This window comes from Gavialis gangeticus, unplaced genomic scaffold, assembly GCF_001723915.1.
Source record: "Gavialis gangeticus isolate Ggan-Ray unplaced genomic scaffold, GavGan_comp1, whole genome shotgun sequence".
Classification (NCBI taxonomy): Eukaryota; Metazoa; Chordata; order Crocodylia; family Gavialidae; genus Gavialis; species Gavialis gangeticus.
Genome location: NW_017729009.1, coordinates 15,273,462 through 15,284,215, shown reverse-complemented (window position 1 = coordinate 15,284,215; position 10,754 = coordinate 15,273,462). Strand labels below are relative to the sequence as shown.

The 10,754-nt window shown below is 44.1% G+C and overlaps 1 protein-coding gene across 3 annotated transcripts in view; it reads left to right on the top strand.

Annotated features, from left to right (window-relative positions):
* The window catches only part of OSBPL2 (oxysterol binding protein like 2), a 68,467-nt gene that overhangs the window by 30,619 nt on the left and 27,094 nt on the right, over window positions 1-10,754 (top strand). For 2 of the 3 annotated variants that reach the window (XM_019510151.1, XM_019510152.1), the window contains exons 4-5: window positions 8,893-9,040; window positions 10,007-10,082. In XM_019510151.1, the coding sequence (XP_019365696.1) occupies window positions 8,893-9,040; window positions 10,007-10,082 (224 nt within the window). Of the gene's footprint in view, window positions 1-2,948; window positions 3,234-8,892; window positions 9,041-10,006; window positions 10,083-10,754 lie in introns of those variants that run through there. The other variant, XM_019510150.1, reaches the window with a different exon arrangement.

The window sequence follows — 10,754 nt, the reverse complement described above, 5'->3', positions numbered from 1 at the left end:
GCACCAGCTTGTAACCTGCCCCTGCTGCCAGCCTGGGCTCTGTGTCGGCACCAGGCTTGCACAGTGGGGCTGTGCATGGCAGCAGCAGCTGTGGCCCCCCCACTTGCCACGCTGGGCAGTGTTTGCTGCTGCTGCGTGCCCAGAGCTCACGTGCTGGGCAGCCCAGAGGTGGTAGTGGCAAATGCTGCCCAGCGTGGCAAGTGGAGGGGCCGCAGCAGCTGCCGCCATGGTGCAGCCCCAATGGGCGAGCCCAGAGCCGGCGCAGGAGCCAGGTTGGCAGCGGGGGTGGGTTACAAGCTGGTGCTGAGCGCGGAGAAAAGTGGCCCCTTGCCCGCCCCGTGGCCAGCACCCTGTGCTGCAGCCACTCGAAGCCTGTGTGGGGCTGCCTGTGCCTGCTCAGGACAGCCCTGCATGGGCTGCGAGTGGCTGCAGCAGGGAGCGCCGGCCACAGGGCAGGTGAGGGGCCGCTCTTCCCTGCGCTTCACACCAGCTCCTTCCCTGCCCTGCTCCCTTACCTGGGCTTCCTGCACTGGGCAGCCATGTGGTCCCAGGCCAGAAATCTCTGCTGGGGCTTCCAGCTGGGGGTGAGGCTGGGCGGGCCCTGCTGTGCAGGAGCCTGCCAAGGATTCCCCTGGGTCCTACTGCCCCTGGATCCTGTCATTTTTTACAGGAACCAAGGACAGATAAATTTAAATTTTTGAATTTTTTTAGGGGCCCTGCGGGCTGGATAGAATGGCCTTGTGGGCTGGATGCAGCCCGTGGACGCTACTTGGCCCACCCCTGTGTTAAGCTCTGGTGAGTTGACTAGCTGATCCTTTAGGTTCTTGGATCGTCCAGGTGCCTTGGACTTAGATTTGTACTTCTGGGAGTCCTGGGTCAGACTAAAGCAGGGTATGCAACACATGGCCTGCCATAATTCTTGATTAGATGGACAAGGACTTAAGAAGCAAAATGGTAAATTAACAGCAAAAAGAGGATTAACCAACTGCGCAGCAGTTAATCTGTGCATGTCCCTGCACGTGCAGCCCAACTTCTCGCTTGCAAATGTGTTGAGGGTTTACATATGCTCAGAGCAGCTCTTGGTGGTGGCACCTCCTTTGGAAAGGGTACCTTGCAAGTGATTCTCAATGAGATTTGCATTACACCTCCTCCCCTGAAGCCTCCCTGCCCAAGATGACTTTGAATTGAATTCTGTGAGACTTGAGATACTTGCTCAGTTGTCTCATCCTCTTTTAGACTCAAGGCACCCTAGGAAATCAGAAAGATCCCAACACGTCAGAGTGTTTTTGACAGTCTGGATTCCTGTTTACCTTGTGAATCATGCTTAGGTGTTTACTGTTGTAGAGCACCCATATAAAGCTGTCATGGCACTCTAGGGTGCCAACTGCCCTGGTTGAGAATCACTTCTCTAGATCTTGAATTTGAGCTGGATCTTCTTGCAGACCCACCATTCTGCCCTTTCCGCAGACAGTCTTTCCATCCCACCAGTCTTGCTACTAGGTGGGTCAAGATGACTTTCAGACATGCATACCCCCACCTTGTAGACAGCAGTGCTACCTGAGGGGGCTAGACTAACTTCAGGTATCTGTAGTACTCTCAGCACTAGCCCAATCTATGTGCTGCCTCCTCCCAGCAGAAACTGACTTCAGTTTCAGAGGAGGCCAGGGCCTTTGCAGGCGTGACTCAGTGACATCTTCCCAGTGCCAGGATTTGACTCTCCCTTCTGTGCAGACTTGATCTGCATTGGGATGGATGCCAGTTTGTTGGAGTGGAAAGTCTGCTTCTGGCTCGGTCCATACTTTTTGTTGAAGGAGAAGAGATGCTGCCCTGGGGAGAAGTGTAATTGAATTGCTTGCTGCACAGCTGAGAACCTTGTGTCCTGATCCAACCTGACTGACCAGGTGGGATTCTGTATGTGAGCATTTTGGGAGGAACCCAGAGGCTTTTACTTGAGTTGCAAATCCTCTGCTTGGGTTGCTGGGTGGAGAATAGGTCTCTTGCTGCCTAGGGTGTTTATCTGTATACAGAGGCAGTGCCACTCTGTGCTGATTGGCTGGGCATAGAGCATTTACTATTTCCAGAGTAGATATTTCACTCGGGACTTTCTCAGGGATCTTATGTTTCCTGTTGGTCTCCCTGCATTTCAGTCGCTGCAGCTTCCTCACTGCTGCTCCCACATACAGAGAACAGTTCTTGTGGTTGCACCTGTGGAACAAGGTCAGGCAAATTTTATTCAATTCTTTCTGCTTTTTCTTCCATCCTCCCCTTAATTCCAAGATTCTTCTGGAAAAATTATGCAAGCAAAAGAGCTAGCTACTTTGGCAGTAGGCTTCTAGTCCATTTAACCTTGCTGTTTGGCTCTGTTAAGTCTGTCTTGGGTTCATGGAGGACTTCTGTGCCATCTGCTGTGCTACAACTCTTCATCAGTCCTTCCAGACTTCAGGTTACTGGTTCAGATGTGCTGAGTGAAAAGTTTGCTGTAGAAAGAGCAGCATACTTGGGTAGTTGCCACAATGCTTCCAGCCTCTGCCAAAGAACATAGTTTTGTTATGCTCTTACCTTTTTGTTCCAAAGGCTAACCCTGAATTCCATGAAATCTTCTTTTCTCCATGTCATTAGACATACCAGGCACATGCCTGAGCAAGTTGCTCTTTTGCTTTTATTAATTGCCATTCATCTTGGACCATTTCTCTCTTGGGGAAGGACTGCACCTGTGGAATTGTGGGCTAATTCATATCCCCCACTTTCCCAATACTATCTTGATCTGATACATCAGCAGATTCTGCTCCTGGGTGTGAGATCTGTCAAATTATCTTTATGGTAAGCCTGTCTCCTGTTGGAAGTGGCTAATTAGAATGGCAGCCTGTGAGGAGTAGCTGTCCCTTGAAGGAGGGGGAAGTGATGGTTTTGGAGAAAACAAAATTGTCTTTTTGCCATAGTGTGCCACGGCAGCATCCCATCTCTGCCAGGTGCTGTCCCTAGACCTGCGGCTCTTGATGCTTCCTACATTTGGTTTTCTTTCCTGCTAGAGATGATGATGGTTCCCTGGTATTTAAGGTCAGAGAAGCTGTGACTCCGTATCAAAGGAGACTGACTTGTGATTTGCATGCTCTGTGACTCAAGGAATACTTCATCCCAAAACTTCCTGCTCGGTGGACACACAACTAGTCTGAGTGGCTTGGTTTTCCTTTGCAGAATGGGGAAGAAGAAGACTATGAAAAGCAGAAATACTGGCAAGTCACTCTTTTCTTTGAACTCTTGAAATGAACTGTATAATCGAGTCTCTGAATGATGTTGAATCTTAAACAGTCTCTTGTGTTTTAAGGCCTTTGGCTCACCTTTAATGTATGTAATTCATCAGTTTAATACTTAACCACTACTGCCTTCAGTTATTGGTTCTTTTTTTCTTTTTAAACATCCTCTTTCTACAGTATAAGTGTCCTGTAACTGATGTTTAGCTTGTGAATTCTTCTGTTCTGTGGAGGCTTTAATTAGCGACATCAAAAGAGAGACTTTTCTAGAAGAGCATGTTATCTTTTCAATAGTCCCACAGTTGTAGCTAATTTGGATCCACTCATCTGTCTCGAAAATGTGTTCCAGAGTGTTTACCCTTTCCTGCCGCTCTGGCCACGTTCAGTTGATCCTTTTTAAAAATCCAAAAACAGTTTAGTGAACAGGCAATTTTACAACTTTGAACTGACCTATAGGGAAATTTAGCAACGTGTTATAGCTGTGTAAGGGGTATGTATCACAATTGGTTGCTTTAGTGATGTTTGGAGACATCCTGGCAGTGTTTTCTAGGTTAAAAATTAAATATTACATGAAAATAAACTATGACAGAAAACTTAATGTCTTTGTACTATAAGGTCAGTTCCACTGGAGCTGAGTTTGAAAGTTTTGCCTGTCTGTAAAACTTGAATGGGTTTCTGTTGCTTGTGTTTAGCCATTCATGGCTAGATTAAATTGTATTTTGGTTCACATTTGATCTCTGTTTCCCGTAGAATTGAATAAGTTGACATATAGGAACAGCGCAAATGAGTTGTTAACTGGAGAGAAATCAAAGGACTGGTAATAAGCAATGAGACAGAGTTTTACTTATTTTGGATTAATTAATCCTTAATAGATATATGGAATAGATAGATATCTATCTCTGCAGAATATTCTAGGCACGATTAAAAGGTTTTTATTCCCCAGTGGGAGGTGAAGTAGCCCTGTTGAGTGACTTGAACTTCTATGGAAGTTTCTGTTTTAAAGTTAAACACATTTAAGAGTATTAGAGCGGCTAGGAAATCCCAGAGGTTTAACTACCCTTTCTCAAAAAGTGTTCTTTCACTGTAGAGCGTCTAAAAATCAGCACGTGTTTTGAGACAGGTGTTTTGATGTAGTGTTTGTTTCAATCCCCTGAACAATTATATGTACATCTATCATTGTTCCCAATTAAGTGTTAAGACCTGCTGGGGTGTGGTTATCATGCCATAATTGCATGCCTGAGACGCTGGGGTTCAGCATGCGGGATTACTGGGTGATGTCATGTTTAATGTCTGCTGCTAATTATAAAATGCAAAATCACAACACCAGTGCTTCCTTCAGCTTCTAAGATGGCTGCATTGATGATCTTCAGTCCATCTTTCCTAGTAGAAATATAAGTTCGTTTTGGGTTTCTTTAAAAGCAGTACATTGGTAGAACGAAAATATTTAATGGGAGAAAGAAGTATAGCATTTATGGTAATAGTACAACAATAGTATCTGTTGTATTTTTAAGTATTAAGACTCCTGAGACGTTAAGAGTGATTGCAGTTGGCAAGCAAATGGTACTTAGATTGCTTCAGTGAAAATGATTTCAGCATGTTACAATGTATGTTCTTTTAAACAACTGTGCAGTATTTTATTTAGCTTTGCCTGTGTGCCCTGGCCCAGAGGACTTTCAGAAAGCAAATGTGTATATGCAGGGGATTTATACTGTCCAGATGCTAAATCAGAATTTGGACATGCCACAGTCCTTTGTTGATATGGAGAAAATGAACCTGATAAGGGAAGAGACTTATTGCTTTTACTGGTAACTTCTGTTTTTAAGCAATTTGATTTGTAATGTAGACAGACCAAACCAGTTCCAGTGTTGTTACAGTCCAGAACATGGCATAACCCCTCCTTTCAGGTTTCACCATCCAGCCATCACGTGCTTTCTACAGGTGTTGCACGTGTGTTTGTCATGCCTACGACAGCTAAACAGTATCATCTGACAGTTCGGGTGGAAGTGCAGGCAGAGGACGCCCATTGCTGTTGTCAGCTACAGGTTCCTTTGTCTCCTCTGCCCTCCCTCATGTCCTTCGGGATATACATTTAGGTGGACAGCTAGAATGAAGGTCATCTCACAAAACATGCAGCATCAGAGCAATTTTTATTTTTCCTCTACCACATCCTAGATATCATGCAGTGTATCTTGTTCGTAGGGCTGAAAGCCAGCTGTTTTTGGCTTTGTGGAGGGTTTAGGTCTCTCTCTCTCTTTGGGATTTATGATTGCATATTTTAGAGAGAGAGTCTGAACAGGCTTCAGACCTTCAGAATTGTTGGAGTAAAATTGTGCAAGACTGTTTTTTTTGTGGCCTGATGTGAAACTTGTTCTCTGTATTTCATAAGGCTCATCCATACTTATCTAAAACAATGGGTTGATCTTAAAGCGATACTGTGAATGTGCATTATGGTACCAAGGTACCAGGAGAGAATAGTTCCTTGTCCTAGGTGCTGTACAAACACCTGCCCCAGAGAGTTTATAACCTGTTTTAGGTGAGAGTGCCTCTGACAGGAACAGAACATGTGGGTATTTACCAGCTGTATGCAGGAGCCAGGGCTGGTGGTTAAATCCATTGGGTGGGAGAAGGTTAGGAGAAGAATCATTAAAAACGGAGGGGAAGGAAGAGCTGGGTGTGGGAGGGGGAGGGCGTCACATCAGCCGAGATGGGAATGAGCAGCCAGTTGGCATAGGGGAGAGAGCATCCAGGGTGAAAACTGCAGCCAGCAGGCTGACATCCTTGGGGGTCTCTCAGTGCCTGCTCCGGCTGCTTCTGCAGCTGCTTTTGCTGGCTTCAGTCTCTGAACCCCAGGCAGGTTCATTCCCCAAGGTCGCTAGGATCAGCGGATGGAGAAAAGGGACTGTTTGGGGCCTAGTCTTCATTTGTTTTTATGCTGCGCGTCCCAAGTAGAGACTGGAGTTTGGCCAGTTAAGCAGCCTTGGTTTTCCAGTGAACAGGGAATGGCTTTATTTTGAAAGCATTTGGGATGAGGGAGGTTCTCTTTATACTGAAGTATTTGATGGTTCTAACTATCTAATAGTGATTTGTAGAAGCTGAAGGCCTAGATATGCCAAGTCGTTCTTTTCTAGTGCTTTTGATAGAGGTGGCTCCCAAAGGGGTCTGGGAGTTTCACTTTGTGTGCTCTTACTTTCCAGTAGATGGATACATCAGTGCCAACTTAAGGTTCCTTCATTTCCCTGCCCCTTGTAAAAGAGATCAGCTTCCTGCTTACTTTTCTTTCTCCTTCTCCTCCCATTATTGCAGCACCTGTTTCTTCCAGTCTCCCAGTTACCACCTTGACAAGCCCAGCAATGCATTTAGCAGGCCCAGTGAAATGTAGAGTTGTACTGTTCTTCCTCAAGTCTTGTCACTCAGAATGATGCTAGAGTACAGATTTCTCTGTAGTCAATGCCTGTTTGTGTGTGTCCATGCCCTGGAGTTGTTTTGCTCTTAAGCAGCTGTTGCTGCTGTAACGAGTGTCATCTGAATACACGGGTATCCAGGGGAAAATGGTGCTAGAGAAGTATTACTTGTATGCATCTGGAGCTTTTCTTAGAGCTTATATTGGCTTTCCCCTGAATTAATTCTCCTGGGGTCACTTCTGTGTTCTTAGACCCCTTGGACTAAATCCTGAGCTGCACATGTTGGTATAAGATGAGGCTGTGCCCTTTTGGGAGCAGGTACTGGTGCTGTCAAGGAAGTGGTATTCTTCAGTTATAGAAGGAGTCTGGTCCACTGCCTTTCCTGGTCAGGGTTGTTGCTTACAGGGCTTACCAACAAAATGGTACTTGCTAGAAGAGTAGCTGCGCTGCAGGCATTGCTGCTAAAATTTGGCAAGACGTGCATCCAGTGCCTGCATGTAGATCTTGCAGTTCAAGGATCTTAACTTTCAAAGGATTTTAAATCCAGCTTTTTGAGCATACTTTTTACATATACAGTCGCTTATGCAATATGTGCATGGAAATAATAAAGTTTAAATACAGAAAAGCCAGTGGTTCTTGGCATGCACATACAAATGCAAAGAACAATTTTGCCAACTATTTAATCGGTTTAATAAAAGATATCACATTTTCCCAAAGAACCTTGTCATACAAATACAGTTTAGTTGCACAAATCACTCTTTTTACACCTGCATATGCAAAAGTTGTACACGTTAGCAATTGGCCCATGATTCTAAACAAAGAAGTAGTCTGTCCTAAATGAATTGTTGGACTGAAACCCTGATGTGGCCTTGTCAGTGACCTTACTGCAGTAGTTTGCACTTGTATATCATTTTTGGACTGGAGGACTCCAAAGTTATAAATTCAAACAATCTTCTTAAGTGGGGTGAATGCCTATTTTACAGGTGGATAAACCAGGGCCAGGAAGGTGAACTAACTTGTCAAGGTCATGAGCCAGTCCATGGTAGAGATAGGAGGATGATTCAAGTCCTTGCTCCCAGTCCTCTCCTCTAAACTCACTTCCATTATGCAGTGGAGGCTTATTTCTTTTACTGTTGTTCAGTTTTCATTTTTTTTAAAATTGGTTCTAATAACCTGCATATGTGCTGGTTGAGTCTGACTCTACAATTCATTTTTTTTCTCATGGTCTCTTAGTAAAACCAGAATTGTAAATAGGACAACTACATTTTTGAAGATCTTATGTCAAAATCATGTAACTGGAAAAAAAATTGTAATTACAGTTAAAGCACAGCTCTGAAATAAGGGAGTAGATGTACCTAATTGAAATAGGAGCTGTTGAACAGTTCAGCTGAATATGATCCTACAGTGTGCCCTTGTTACGAAGAAGGCTAACAGCCTTAGTAGGAGAGTTGCAAGCAGATTGCGGAAAGTGATTCTTCCCCTTTAGTTGGCACTGGTGAGGCCACATCTGGCATCCTGTGTCCAGTTTGGGCCCCCCCACTACAGAAAGGATGTGGACAAATTGGAGAGAGGCCAGTGGAGGGCAACAAAAATGGTGGGGGGCTGGGGCACATGTGAGGAGAGGCTGAGGGAAATGGGCTTATTTGGTCTGGAGAAGACAAGACTGAGAGGATATTTAATAGCAGCCTTCAACTACCTGCAGGGTGGCTGCAAAGAGGATGGAGCTGGACTGTTCTCAGCAAATGACAGAACATTGAGCAGTGACATCAAATTGCAGCAAGGGAAATGTAGGTTAGATATCAGAAAAACTTTCTTACTAGGATGGTAGTAAAGCTCTGAAACAGGCTACCCAGGGAGGTTGTCGACTCTCCTTGGAGGTTTTTAAGGCCCTCCTAGACAAAGCCTTGGCAGGGATGATCTAGTTGGGGATGGTCCGACTTGGAACAAGGGGTTGAACTAGATGGCCTCCTGAGGTCCCTTCCAACTCCATTTTTCTGTGATTTATTGCATGCAAAATTGATTATCCTTAGTATTAATATGATATTTGGTGCTGTTTGTTCTTAGACTAAGTCATCTACCAAAAAGTTTGCAGTCAGTGATATTTCCAAGTGAATCAGTGTGTTGCAACCATGCCATTGTTATGGTGCACCCAATTCTGCTTTGTTGTTAACAGGTTTAACATGTAAGCAGACTCTCTGGAGCCCTAGGGAATGTTCCTCACTTCTATTTATTTTATGCAGGCTTTGATTCTGACAATTCTTCGGGGGACTTTTCAGAAGCAAATCATAAAGTTGCAGAAATGATTGACCGGGATCCACACCAAAGCAGTAGGACTGGGAAACCTAATGGAGAGGCTCAGCATCAAGAGAATGGAATTAAGGAACACAGGTGTGCTGGAAAGCCTTCTATACCATGCAGTGTAGTCCTCTTTTGTGCATGCTGGATAAATGCAGAACTGTATACTGACTGTTGGGGCTGACGTGGGTTTATAAAATAATAAACATTGGTAATCTGCTTATCAGTTAAGTGCATAAATTGGTTAAGTGCAAGTGTCTTTTTGTCTCCCCTGTCTACTTTCAATACAAGTGTACTCCAGTTAACTGCAGAATGGCAAAAGGGGAGCAGCTCTGAAACCGCTGCTATTAGAAGCCTGGAAAATAATGGGAGCTATCAGTTTTAGCGCTTCTGCTGCCATAGTTTTCAAGGTCCCTAATGGGGGGCCTGACACTGGCTGACTAAGTACCTTCAAAACGTTGGGTGCTAGTCGGTCTCAGAGCTGCTCGTCCCAGAACACTGAGTGTGGTGTACTGAGTAAGTGTTGTGTACATGAAGGTTACACAAGTGTATATTCCAAGTAAGTTCTTAGCCTTTTTTCAATCCTGAGGCAATGCACTTAAACAGAGTACAGTGTACCTGCTATCCAGTGTAGTTGCTTTGGCTGAGATCATAGGAAAATAGGGCTGGAAGGGATCGTATGAAATCACCTAGTCCAGCCCAAAGCAGAATCCTCCCTGACTAGACCATATCTTTTCTAGGGAACCTGTTAGTTGTACAACTCCCCCCAGATGCTCTGTCACGGTTCATCATGATGCTGGAAGATGGCCCCTTTGTCCATGGGTATTGGCCAAGAATGCACAGGAATAATAGGCAGTAGAAAGTCCATACCCCTAAGCAGCTCCCCTATAGGTTGAGGCTCTGGTTGCATTGAAGTAGTCTGTGTGAAATGCCTGAGAAACCTTTGTCGTTTTCAAAATTGATGATGAATAGGATTTTAGTCGAACAAAAAATAACCTTGGCTTGGGTATGATAACTATCCTTATGTTTTTGCGTTGTTTTGTTTTTTCCTCCCTACAGAGCTTCATTGCCTGCCCCAATGTTTTCTAGAAGTGATTTTAGTGTGTGGAGTATATTAAAAAAATGCATTGGCCTGGTAAGTCATTGTTGGCAGTCAAAGGAGACTGAATGTTTTTTCCTGCTATCTTTGGCAAAATGTTTATTTCTGGGAACTAAAGGTTAAGTTTGGAAATACAAAAACATGAAAGCAGATGCACCCATGCTTTGGGGTGTTGCCTGGTGGTGAAGAACTTTTAAGGTGACAAAAACAAAAGGAGAATTGATAGAAATGTCATAAGCAGGCAGCACAAATAAACTCTCCAGTTCTTTGTTCTGATAAACAAAGATGGTGATAACGTACGTAAGAAGTCTCTTTAAACTGTCTCTTTAAGCTTCATGTCCTTTCAGCAAACTGAGGATCAAAAACCTCTGCTTTTTGAACAACAGTATGATGTTTTGTTGAACTGTTCATATGTATGGACCTGAACGGCCTAGTAAAAAGAGATGTATTCCCTTGTTTGACCTAGCTTTTGGAGCATTTCTCTTACTGTCTTACAAGTATTAGATTAGTGTCCTAAAGGCTGTAATCAAATGTGTGTTGAATAATTAACTTTTTGTCTTTACAACATTTGGCAAAATATAGTTTGGGGCTTTATCTTGTCTTTCGTGTCACAGAAAGTGTGTTGATACATTGGTGTAGGTTGTAGCCGTGTTGGTCTAAGGACATAGGCAGACAAGGTTCTTTGCGTGAATCAGATATATTTTATTA